The 13081-nt window shown below is 46.1% G+C and overlaps 1 protein-coding gene across 3 annotated transcripts in view; it reads right to left on the reverse strand.

The window, feature by feature from the left end:
- MIA3 (MIA SH3 domain ER export factor 3) overlaps positions 1 to 13081 on the reverse strand; it is a 79043-nt gene that overhangs the window by 40277 nt on the left and 25685 nt on the right. For 2 of the 3 annotated variants that reach the window (XM_059942085.1, XM_059942082.1), the window contains exons 1-4: positions 12334 to 12475; positions 9347 to 9480; positions 5252 to 5338; positions 157 to 2989 (exon numbers count right to left, since the gene is read on the reverse strand). In XM_059942085.1, coding sequence (XP_059798068.1) covers positions 157 to 2989; positions 5252 to 5338; positions 9347 to 9480; positions 12334 to 12466 — 3187 coding nt within the window. In that variant the 5' untranslated portion in view covers positions 12467 to 12475. Of the gene's footprint in view, positions 1 to 156; positions 2990 to 5251; positions 5339 to 9346; positions 9481 to 12333; positions 12476 to 13081 lie in introns of those variants that run through there. The other variant, XM_059942091.1, reaches the window with a different exon arrangement.

Consider the following 13081-nt stretch of genomic DNA (forward strand, 5'->3'; position numbering starts at 1 on the left):
GCCGTGTGGGCGTCCCCGTGCTGCCCCTCACCTCTGGGCACCCTGGGACCTGTGGACGGAGCTTTACAAGCACGGCACGAGGTGCTTCAGCAGCCCCCTGGTCCCCACACCCGTTTCTCGAGCCCAACCCTACAAGGCCACGGGTGGGCACCTCACCTTCCGCTGGTCCACCCCAGCCTTCCTCTGCAGGCTGCGCCGCTGCCAAGGGTGCAGTCTCCTCCACCGTGGAGTGTTTGTACCTGACGAAATAGATCAGGTCTTGAACATCATCTAGCACCGCAGCCTCTTCAAAGATGCTACTGTCCTTCATCCCCAGGTCTCTATTCTCCATCACACGAGCATCGAGCATCTTCTCTGCCTCGCTCAGAATGTGTGACTCCCAAGCACGAAAGACCTTATCTAGGACTTTCTCCACATTATAGGGCAGGCTCTCCCGCTGTGCCGACTTCAGCTTGGATGACATGTCCTGGAACATGGCTTCCAGCTTATGGACGTCAAAGTACTTCTGGAAGCGCTGCAGAGACGGCTGATCTTTAAAGAAGCTGCTGATGATGGGCAAGTCCTCCATGCGGACGCTGTGCTCAGGCGGTACGGGTGCACGTGGAGCCCAGGGGAATGGGTCATCGTCACGGTCCTCAGAAGCAGACCCCTGGCTTCCTGCATCCACGAGTTTCTGTACCTCCTCCTCATCCTCTTTCCAGAGTTCTATCCCAGGCTTGTCTGTGAGCCCTGAGGTCTTCAGGTGTTCCTCAAGGTTGTCTTCTTTAAGAGAATCAGGATCTTCATTCTGAGACGCTTCACTGAACTCTGGAGTCTGATTTTCTTTCTTGCCAGGAAAGTCACTTCCTTCAGAGGGTCTCTGTGCTTTCTGATCCCCATGAGAGCTTTCTTCTTTTTCCACCATCGGACTACCTGGGTCCCTGCCTAGAATGTCCACCCCTTTACCTGCAGTCTCGTTTTTTCTTTCATTTTCCAATATATTACTAGTTTCTTCTTTGTTTTCTTCAGTTGCAGGATCAGTCTTAATGGCGCCTAAAACAGCTTTTTCAGGGACTTGCAGGCCAACATCTAACCTCTTGTTCTGAATCTCAGGGCTTTTTTCTTTAGACCGTTTTGCACTTACAGCGTTTTCATCCTCCAGTAGTTCTTCGGGGCTGTAGTCGTCATCTTCTGCTTCTGGTATTTCAGTGTGGAAACCTGGTCCCTCTGTGCTATCAGTTTGGCCCGTTTTTCCTACCTCCTGCGTGGCCGGCAGTGGCTTGTGCCCTTCATCCGAGGCATCTGCCGTGACCTCTGTGACCTCTTCCTCAGAGAGCCTTCTCTTCTCCCTCGCTGGCTCATTCACTGCGGCGGCCCCATCTCCTTGCTGCCAGGAAACATTTCTTCCCAGAATGGGACCCTCTTCTGCTGGTTTTCCTGGCAAACCAATTTCACCTGGGGAGGAGGGTCCAGTCTGATTTTGAGGTTTAAGAAGCCATTCCTTTATAAGTTCCTCACTTGGCTGCTCCCCCGAGAGCATGTGTGGTTTTGGTCTGTTTACCGAACCATCTACTTCCTGCACACTCTCTTTGGAAGCATTATGCTGATGGCCGCCCAGGAGTGGTGCCACACCCACGGACTCCTGTTTCATCTTTCCTTCGTCCCTTTGATCCCCTGCCACTTTAGGTACCGATTCCCTCTCTGAGGCACCTTCCAAACTCTGCCCTCCAGGCTTTTCTTCACGGAGCATTTCTTTTGCGATATGAACAGCTGCTCCTTTTAGGTCATCCTCTTGGTTGGCAAAGGCTGGTTTTAATGTTTCTGTACCCTTTTCAGCTGCTGGCGAGGAGCTGAGGTGGCCGCTTTGAGGAGGAACACGCACAGTCATGCCTTCTCGCATCTCCTCCTCTAATCCTGCCTCATCCTGCACCAGGTCCCTCTCGGGTTCCTCAACCTTCCGCCCTTTTCCTTTAATGTGAAGTTCTGTGTCCACTTCTGGGTATTTGTCATTATTTGTGTTAGGGACTTCTACATTCCAAAGGCCGTCTGCTGCCTTTTCAGGGTCAATATGATCTACTGCTGGTTGTGGTTTCCCCAGTTTGCTGTCCAGGACTAATGCATCATCCCCTTCCTTTTCTTCCTTTGATTCAGTACTCTCTAAATCTGTACCTGTGTTTTCTTTACCTTCTGTGACATCAGAGAAGATGGTATCTTCCCAGGTTGTTAGTATATTTTTATCACCGTTTTTGATGCCAGGGGTCTGAGTTTCCTCAACTTCATGGCCTTCATTTGAATTCTGCTCTTTCTCTGTTGAATGTTTCTCAACTCCGGAGTTCGCTGGAGCTTTCGTATCTTCTCCACCTATAAAGGTTAGTAATGGCGGCTCATCAAAGTTTTCTTCACCCTCCTCTTCTTCCTTCCCCACTGTGTAATACTCAGCATCCAATTCCTCATCAAAATCATCCTCTAACGAAGTAACGAGTCTGGTTGTCTCATCATCTGATACAAGTGCATCGGCAGTTGAGCCAAATTTGGTTTTCAAGTCCAGAGTCATTTCTGTTTTCAAAAGTTTATAAGCATCCATCTTCTCCTGTTCATTCGAGACCTGAGAACTATTGCTGGTTTTGTTGTTTTCACTTTCTGGCACTTTTAACTTATCTTGCAGCATTTCTCCAAAAGGTTCAAATGAAGAACGCTCTCCCTGAGCATGACCCGTTTGACTATTTACATGGGGGTGGCTCTTCTGAGCCTCGTGTCTTTCCCTGAGTTCCTTAGTGTTTTCTGATAATATACTTTCACTTTCCTCTGAGTTGGGTTCTACTGGCTCAGGTTCAGGGTCACTTCCCTTAGACGCTTCAGGAGGTTCTTCCACATGCTGAGAAGTTTCTTCTTTAACTTCCGCAGAATCTCCAGTGGCAGAATCGTACAATTCCAAAAATCCTAGAAGTTCTTCTACGTTATAATTATCAAAATCATCTCTTCCCCCATCAAAACAAACAAAATCTGTCTCCTGCAAAGGAAGGAAAAACATTAGTGTGTCACTAACCGAGTGTCACAAGAGCAAACGCTTACCCACAGGCTAATGACAGAGATGATCTCAAATTCATGTTTGGCTCTAGAGGGGCTTTTGTGCCAACCTTGGGGAGTCGGGAGATAGGAGGATGGAACCCACTCTTCCCTGGCTTCCTGCTTCCATGAGGAAGGACTTCTACCTGAGTAATGCTCCTCCTGGCTTCCCTTCATTCTTCTTCCCCAGGGGAGGAATGATTCATGTGGCTGGTGGGTTTGCTCTGCACCATCCCTGTTTTCTGCTTGAGATTGGATGGAAGAGACACACACCCTCTCTCTTCCATGCTGTCAGTTTTACAGGGACAGCCCCCCTTGGGGAGAACCCCACTTGGCTAGCTCTGCCTGTGGCTGGGTAAGTCTGTCTTATTCTAGACTGCAATGTTCAAAAGCCCATTAATTTCCGCACACTTGAGCCGTGTTCTCCAAAAAGCTTTACCAGTAAGTAATGGTGACATTTTGGTCTCCATCTACCTGACTCCTGGGTTTCTCGATTTGTTCTAAGCACAAGTAGGGAAAAGTAGGGTATCATTTGTTGGGTCCCCCGACTTCCAATACCTATGCCTGATGTTCTGGGAACTTACCTCATACTAATTTGCCCAGAAGCTGGAAGACCACCCAGCATCTCCATCATCCTCCCCTCTACGCTGTGCTTCTCTGCTTACCCAGCTGGAAACAGAGAGAATCACCTAGCTGACAGGCTCTAAGTCTACAACAGATTTCTGGCTCATTTTTTCCTTGGATTGGGAAAGATAACTCAGCTTAAGAAGCACCTTACTGAAATACAGGTGCAGGGGAAGTAAAAATGTTAAGGAACAGAGAATGGTGTCAAGGGGCTCCCCACTTAACTATCACCACAAGTACAGCTTGAAAACAAGATTCAGTGAGGGATACATTCTACTCTAAATCAGGGTTCTGATTAGCTGTCAATAAGATCTGCTTTTAGACTACCTGTAAGTCTATAGTCTTCCTTTCCTCTGCTAGTAAACAAATTGACATAAAATGGGTCGTAAACAGAAGGAAACGTTAAAAAACCAGCAAAGATAATCTCCTTCTCCTAACTAAACTCTCACAATACTCTGGAGAGACCTGACAAGTGCGGTAAGGATGAATGATTCCTCTTCCCATTGCGTGCATTTCTAAGCCATTTCTTAATGCTGAGGGAAGCGTGTAGTGAGAGGTACGATGAGAAGGCAGAATCCCCAACAAGTGAGGTCTCTGTGACCAGTGAGCTGCTGTCTCATGCGTATTTCCCGCCCAGCAGCATCTTCATTAGGAGTGAAGCCTAACAGGCAATAGGGCTGATTTCATGTCCCTCGAAAAGACAAGGAAAGTTCAAGAACAGCAATGGCTCTATGACTTCATCCATTCTGCCGAGCTCAGCTGAGAAGTACCCCAGGCCAGCAGCTCACATGCTCTTGCAGCAACACCAAAGAGTTATTCAAAGATTTCTGTTTGAAGGTGGGTATCAATTCTTATAAATTTTAAAACTCCAGAAAATAATCAGCTGGAATGAGGATCCCAGAGCACAAAATCCTTGTCATCACAAAGCTATTTTAAGTTGGTGCACCCTGGATGAATGCTTTATAGACTGTGCAGTCAGGACCTTGCAGATTTGAGGCTGGACCTCATCTGAAATGCTCAGGTTCCCTTTTCCAAAATCTATCACATAACTCTAATCCCTTAAATCATTAGAGTCAATAAGAAAACCTAGTGTAATTTGGGGTTTGATTAATTTAACCTGATCTCTACATACTTAAAATGTCTAAAAGCTATTCAATGAGTAGTTTTCAAAGTGAGACACCTTCTCATTTTACTTGTAAAAAAAAGTATTTACCTCCTAAATTTAATAACTAAATACAAAGATATTGAATTCTTCGTCCTTTTTTCCTCACATAAAATAGCAAAGAAAAATCCTGAGTAAGTATACATAGCCTTGTATAAGAACACCTGCTTCAACGTATAACTATCAGATTATGATATAAAGTCTCCCGTAAATTCTTTTCAAACTTTTCTTTCTTTCTTCCTTCCTTCCTTTCTTTCTTTAAAGGTGTCTAATAAATTAAAATCTGATACACAGATGTTAACTTTTTTTTTGATCAAAACACATTAAAAGACTTGCAAAAATACTTAATTGAATGTAACTGATGAAGTTATAAACCAATTTATAATTGAGAACAATAACAACAAAAAATCCACAACTTACATCTGTTGGAACTTGTAGCTCTTCTTGAGTATATTCATGGACTACGCGGATTAAATCCTTTGGAAAATATCCAAAAGTACGCCCAACCTATATTAAATGGGCAAAAGAAATGAATATCAATAAAAATTCTGTAGAAGAAATATAAATGAGAGACTTCTTAGTAGTGAGAGGAAACATATAGATAGGTAGATATAACCACAAGAGATGCATAGTTGCTATTATGATTACAGAGATTATTATTCCAATAAAACTTAAGTACAGAATGTTGTAAGGGCAACTTTTCTAAAACCACTTAAGTTTTCTTTCAACATTCAGCTTAATTTTAAACACAGGGCACATAAAGTGAGATTTCTGAAGTAGCTAGAAGATCTGCATAAGAGAATATTATTGTATATTATGTGATTAAAACTATGTAAATCAAGGCTGGTTAGAAACAATTCCAAATAACCTCTAACAAGAATTTATCTGCACATTTCACAGTATCACTCATAAACCAGTACTTAGAAGTCTTTCTTAAACCAATAAACAAAAGCCATGAGGGGACTTCCCTGGTGGCACAGTGGTTAAGAATCCGCCTGCCAATGCAGGGGACACGGGTTCGATCCCTGGCTCGGGAAGACCCCACATGCCGCGGAGCAACTGAGCCCGCACACCGCAACTACTGAAGCCCGTGCGCCCTAGAGCCCATGCGCGGCAACTATTGAGCCCATGCGCTACAACTACTGAAAGCCGCCCGTGCTCTGCAATAAGAGAAGCCACGGCAATGAGAAGCCCGCACACCGCAATGAAGACCCACCGCAGCCAAAAAGAACCGTACAAACAAAAAAAAAGCCATGAAAATTAATAAGTAAAAAAAAAAAAACATTTCTGAAATGCATGACCACTACAACAAAAGGCAAATATTTATTGATATCATGGGCTATACTAGCTTTTTCAACAAATGGATTTTCAAGTATTTGGGGAGAAAATAAAATTCATACTAATTACACAGCAAGCTTAGTTTCTTGCAAAGTAAACCTCTATAGAAGATTATCCCATTTATCTATAGCACTAACCGCTAAGATATATTAGGTTTGTCCTCTTGAGAAACATACACTGTCTTTTGCTAGCTACAGTCTGAAAGGGAGAAGCAGATCTCTTTCCAAGCATTAAAGGAGATTGACATGCAGATCAAATGCACAAAAAGAAAAAAAAGGCTATCTTATCAGTAACCCCTAAAATATCCTCATTACCAGGGCTCTTGTTATATCTGGCAACTATGTGAAAGCCAGTTTTAGTAGAATACTGCCTTGAAGATTAGATAAGACAAGGCAATTTTAAATTGCTACATTGGCAGTTAAAGTCTGAAACTCTAAAAAACAATAAGAAGCTACAGGATGAAAACTAAGAAATAAAAACAAGAACCATTCTGAAAGCTCAGGAGAGATAGTTTTTAATTTCCTTAAGTATAAGGTTCATGAAATGACACAGGAGACTGAGGGAAAACACATTTACTTCCTTCTCAGGAAAATTTTATTTTATTAAGAGAATATGGAAAAGGGAAAGAAATCAGAGCTATGTGGAGAAAGGAAATACATTTATCTTTGTATAATCTTTGTCAACTGAGACCATAGGTCATAAAATACTCCGTATTTTTACATTGAGTGGGTCCTGTTTCTTATGATCTGACAAAAAGATGCAGAATCATGGGCCCTCATGACTGAAAGTAAGCTTTATATCTAATTTTGCTTCCGTATATCATCTCTGCCAAGGAACTGCTGATTTGATTTGGGAAAAGAAAGAAAAGGGAAGGGGAGGGAAGGGAAGGGAAGGGAAGGCAAGGCAAGGCAAGGGAAAGGGAAAGGGAAGGCAAGGCAAGGGAAAGGGAAAGGGAAGGCAAGGCAAGGGAAGGCAAGGGAAGGGAAGGGAAGGGAAGGGAAGGCAAGGGAAGGGAAGGGAAAGGGAAGGCAAGGCAAGGGAAGGGAAGGCAAGGGAAGGGAAAGGGAAAGGGAAGGCAAGGGAAGGGAAGGCAAGGGAAGGGAAGGCAGGGGAAGGGAATTGTTTCAAGAGAACAAATTCTGCATAAGCTACTATTAAGACAAATGTAAATAAGTGCCACTGCCCTGAAAGGAAATATTCACAAGGAAAATGGGTAAGACATGGGCCCTGCCATTACAGAGCTTTTGACTTCACAGGAGGAAAGACAGTACACACATTAACTACAACACAAGGCAGTAAAAGGAACGCCACATGAGCAGTGCAAACAAAGTGCCACCTACACAATTATTAGACAGCAAAGATCCCTTCTGGCTGGGAGCTGAGGGCAGTGCTTCCCTAGGAAGGCAGGGTCAGAGTTGGGAACCAGAAAGATTGGCAGCCTTTCTAGACGTGAATATGGTCGTGAGCTAAGGTGTGGAAGAGGGAAAATGCAAAGCCAAGTTCACTTATCCAAACGCTCCAGCTTCACCACTATATGAAAAACACAGCCTAGGGACTTGGAAAAAATGTTCCAAGAGTACAGACAGAAATCTCATGCAGTAGACTTGAAAGAAACAGAATAGATTCTTCTTTGAATATGGTGATTCAACTGGGATCCCGCCTAAATACAAGGGCTGTACCTGACCAGATGGTCTTACAAGACTCCTCCCTAGGAATCTGGACTGCCAGCAAAATAAATCGATTTTTCCAGATGGGGGATTCTCAAGCCCTCTTTCCTGTTGTTTGTTTGGTGTTTTATTGAGAGAGAAAATTTTCACATTTGGGACTGGGTGTTTCTCTAAGTATGTACAATCCTAAGGGCACTGAGGACTCTTATTACTTTCAGTAAATAACCAGTCCACACATCACATAAAAAGGAAAGGACAAGAGCTCATAAGCCTCCCAATCAGGTCACTCCTAGTGAATCTCCTCATTAAAAACATCAAAGCATGACAAAGTCATTGATTTCCATGTCTGCTGTCCTGGCACCCACAGAGCTGGCTGGGAATAGAGCTGCTTCAGTGAACTTGGGGGAGCAATTGTCCAAAAAAGCAGGAAAAGGATGCCCCAGCAGTTGCAAGCAAAACAAGCAAGAAAGCACACAGTGAAAATGACATTTTGCTTTTTTAACAGAAACAGCACACATGATTAGGTATGTGAATAATTTAGAAAAAAATTATTTTTAAAATTAACTCTAAACGTGAATACCTGAAACACTACCTTGCATACTTTACAGGATTAAGCCCACAAATACTTCCTTTTTGAAACAATGAAGTTAAGATTTTTCAGGTTTCACCATTGGTAAACTACTAGTTTGTTTTCTGCATCTGTGAGTCTGCTTCTGTTCTGTTACATTCATTCGTTTTTACTTTTTAGAGTCTACTTATAAGTGATAACGTACAGTATTTGTCTTTCTCTGCCTTATTTCACAAAGCACAACAACCTCCAGATCCATCCATGCTGTTGCAAATGGCAAGACTGCAGACTTTTTATGGCTGAATAATACTCTATTGTATGTATATCCACCACATCCTTATTTACTATATGTATGGAGCATCCGTGGCTGGTAAGGCCTAGAACTTGATGCTGAGGAGTGATAGCCAGAAGCAGCTCAGTTCTGTTGAAGTCCCTCTTCTGTGTCCCCAGCTGGGGACACAGGACCATCCTCTTTTTCCACAGTCTAGCAGAGAGGACAGGTTAACTCCATTAAAGACCCCAAGAAACAGTTTCTTAAATCTACAGTGCTGGCTTCCCTGGTGGCGCAGTGGTTAAGAATCCGCCTGCCAATGCAGGGGACACGGGTTCGAGCTCCTGGCCCGGGAAGATCCCATATGCCGCAGAGCAACTAAGCCCACGTGCCACAACTACTAAGCCTGCGCTCTAGAGCTCGCGAGCCACGACTACTGAAGCCCGCGCGCCTAGAGCCCGTGCTCCGCAACAAGAGAAGCCACCGCAATAAGAAGCCCACGCACCGCAACGAAGAGTAGCCCCCGCCCGCCGCAACTAGAGAAAGCCCGTGCACAGCAACAAAGAACCAAAGCAGCCCAAAATAAATAAATAAAAATTAAAAAAAAAATCTACAGTGCTAAACAAGCCAATAAAAAGGAAGAAAATTAAGTATGTCAAATTTTTACTTACACTTCCAGCCCAAACTTCAGGCGATCCCCCTGCCAGTTTATAGTAGACATATACAGGGTCACCTTTTTTAAAATTCACAAAACGACAATCCGGGCCTGTAAAATCTTCCAGAGCCTCACCCCGGTACATTAACACTGTATATAAAGAGAGAAAAAAAACAAGCAGATATCAGGATTCAACTTCCACAGTCCATATTGGGTGATCAGGAAATATAAGAATCCACTGTAAACAACAATCAGGTTTCTCCAGTACTCTCTGGAACCAATCGCTTTCAACTCATATGCGCAAAGCCTCTACAGAGCTTTATTCGTTATAGATCATGACATCCCCCTGCAAGTAGACAGGAGAGAGGGAAACTTTCCCAATGCGTCCACCGCCACACATGGCTGGTCTCAAGTGAAGCTCTTGGTTCCCTCTCTGTCTAGTCCTCAGTCTTTGCTGTTGCATAATCATAAAAAGCTTCATTTTGCAGTTGGGTAAATTCGAGCGCAGATGCTACTAGTGTAAGCATGACTAAATGCAGAGGTAACAGGTAATTGGGGAGAGCACCCAAGAACCCCCAAGGGGTCAATTAACTTGAACTAACCGCTGAAAGGCCCTATATCTTTTAAGTGGCTGTAACTGTTACCACGCAGCAGTAAACACTGTCCATTTCATTTGCAGTCAAGTTGCTCTCTCCCTCAGTAGATGGATAAATTAATGGGAAAGGACATCACACCCTATTATGGATCCAGTCACATTACAAGATATTATTTTTCTGAAAGTATATAATGTTGACTATACCCAACATTAAGGTTTATTTATTTCTATAAACAAAATCAAAAGTAGGCAAGTGGGTTTTGTTTCTATAAACAAAATCATATGTGGCAGGGACAAGCAAAACTATGAGAATTGTTTAGTAGTTACCTTCAGTCTTAAAATGCAGGACAAATCACACTCGATCTAGAAATTGGTAGAAGCAATATTTTTCTTTTTGTTGGCCAAATACACAGTTTCTAATGTAAGATGAAATGGACAATAAATGCAATTAAGTAGCAGAGAAAAAGAAGAATGAAAGGGAAATAACACTTTTTCTAACAGCCAATTAGCAATAAGTACATTAAAGCACATCTTTAAATACGTATTTGAGGGACAAACATATAAAAGGGGTTATTCGGATTTTAAAGCTAAAATCTTATTATTTTAACACATGTCAGCATCCTAATTCAGATATAATTAGGTGAGAGGCCAAGTTGAAGGTGATGGACAATTTAAGACTGGGGATTCTATCAGAATTGGAAACGGCAATGTATCTCTTATTCCCCCTTAAAAGAGATCACTGCAGATTTGTAATAATAAATCAGATAACAACATAGTGCACACTGAGGAACAGCTATCTGAAAAGCACACAAAGACAGCTCACAGGCACACACCTTACTAAGTAAACACTTTAGGCAACACAACACAGACCCAGAGCCTGCTCTAGCTGCTGCCTGTTGTGTTTGGTTACATCTGTTTTGACACATGCCATTTCTCAAGTTATGTGACCACCATGGGCCCTTCCAACACCATGTCTCCATACTAAGGAAGCATCAGTGATGTGATTCTCTAGATAACTGGTTTTGAGGAACCCAGGTAGGATAGTGCTTGAAAGCAACGAATAGCAAACATCTGCTATATCCAACCCTGCTTGCTAATAACCCGGATTTACTCTGAGAAAACTGCAGGAACAATTCATGGAAGTTGCTCCACTTTTGTGGCGTTTATTTACATCAGTCCTAGGGTTACTTCTAGGAATGGCTTAACACAAATCAAAGACTGCCTCCTTTCTTTCCTCTAACGGCTGGCAGTGCTATAGTTCTTCAAACAGTGAAATCTGGTTTCGAATAACACCCATTTTGAATATAAATAGCTAAATTGTAGGCTTCGGCCTCCTCGGAACGAACATTTTTCTATAGGTACTGGTTACAACAGATGAACAACCGTTTCTGAAGCGGTTATCCGTAAGTTTACAAGGTTATTTGAGACCGGCCGGGAGGCCACAAGGATGATACTTGTCCGGCAAACACACAGGAAGACAGCCCAAGAGCACAAATGATTAAGGCTGAAGCCAGTTGGGTTTATAAAACTCTTGCAGTATTTACTGTTTTTACTTTAACAATCCTCTTCACCTGAGTTTGGGGCTCTCTGCCCTCCTCAAGTTGGCCCGCAGTCCGCCCTCCCACCCCCAGTTCGCGGTTAGGGAACCATTCCGCTTCCTGCGCGAAGAGGAGGCTGCTGGTCCCAGGTGGCCTCCTTCGAGAACGAAAGATTTTGGCCTTTCCGGTGCCCTCCCTGCCTGGCTGCTTGCAGGAGCCTTCCAAGCACAGAAATGACAGAACTGAGGCAGAGCCGGGGAGGAGACCTTGGAACACACCGCAAGCCTGGACTCCAGGCTCGTCCCAAACCTAAACTCCAATCCCTGTTCAAAAGGCAGTCCGATCCCCGAATCCCAGTGAAGCAGAGGGGCGAAGCGGCAGCGCCAGGAAGCCTTTCCCGAGCCCCACCAGCAACCTGCCGCAGGGAAGACGCCCACCGAGCCCTTAGCGCATCTGCCCCCGGACTGCACCCAGCGAGGTCCCCGCCGAGGAGGCAGGATAGCGCTTGCGGGCAGCGCGGGGAGCCCAGGGAGCGCGGCGCGCCACCCCATCCTTCCTCGGAACCGGGGCGGGCCGGAGGAGGGGACGCTGTGAGCGATCCCCGGGGAAACCGGGGGCCACCTCCGACCCCCCCCACCCCCACCCCCCGCCTCCGTCGGCAAAGGAAAAATGAACAGCTGGCAACAAGTGGGAGGTGCAGCACCCCCACGGCCGAGGTCGGCTGGCCCGGGCGCCCGCAGGGCCGGAGGGGCAGACGCAAGGACCCGGGGCTCGCCCACCTCGGCGCTCCGCCCGCCCGGCCTGCGCCCCCCGGGCCGGCTTGGTGCGCTGCCGAGCCCCCGCCCCCGCGCCGCCCTCCCGGGCACTCACTGCTGCATTCGTCGTCCGCGCAGAGTTTGTGCTGCGAGAAGCGCCGGACGGTGTCCGGGTCCGGCTGGCCGGGTACCCGCCAGAGCGGCCTGAGCAGGAGCAGCCACAAGAGGAGTCCCGGCGCCGCAGCCATGTTGTGGTCACCTCGCGGAGCCGGTGACGCGGAGGAGGCGGCCCGGGCGGGGCGGGGGGCGGAGCGCGGGGGGCGGGGGGACGCGCGGCGGGGCGGGGCGGTGCCCGCCGGGGTGTGAGTCCCTGACCGACACGTCAGCACGGCCTCCGGGAGGGGATGGAGGGGGTCCGGGGGGAGGAGGGGGACCCGCACTCGCACCTCCTTCCCAAGGCTTTCTCCTCCGGTTGCTGCCTTGGCAACCGGGACTCTATCTTCTCCCTCGTCCAATCGCCTGCCTTTGCCCCTGTCCATTCGCAGTCGGCCCTCCGCGACACTCCCTCCCTCGCCCACCCCTCTCTGCGACTTTGGATCCCCCGACCCCGCGCCATCCCAACAGCAGGTCTTCTTTGACACCTTCTTGCAGCTTCTGATTTCTGGTTCGTCCCCAGCTTGCTCACCCTCACCCCCTCTTCTTGCTTTGGTACCTCCTTTTCCGAACTACCAAATCCCACCCACGATTTACCACTGATAGTCTCCAGTTCGAGATTCCGTCTTCTTCTGACTCCCAGGGGTTTTGGGGGGCCCCATCCCATGACCCCCTTATATTAGGAAAGGGAGGTGTCAGTGGAATGGTGG

The sequence above is a fragment of the Balaenoptera ricei genome, chromosome 1 (genome assembly GCF_028023285.1).
Source record: "Balaenoptera ricei isolate mBalRic1 chromosome 1, mBalRic1.hap2, whole genome shotgun sequence".
Lineage (NCBI taxonomy): Eukaryota > Metazoa > Chordata > Mammalia > Artiodactyla > Balaenopteridae > Balaenoptera > Balaenoptera ricei.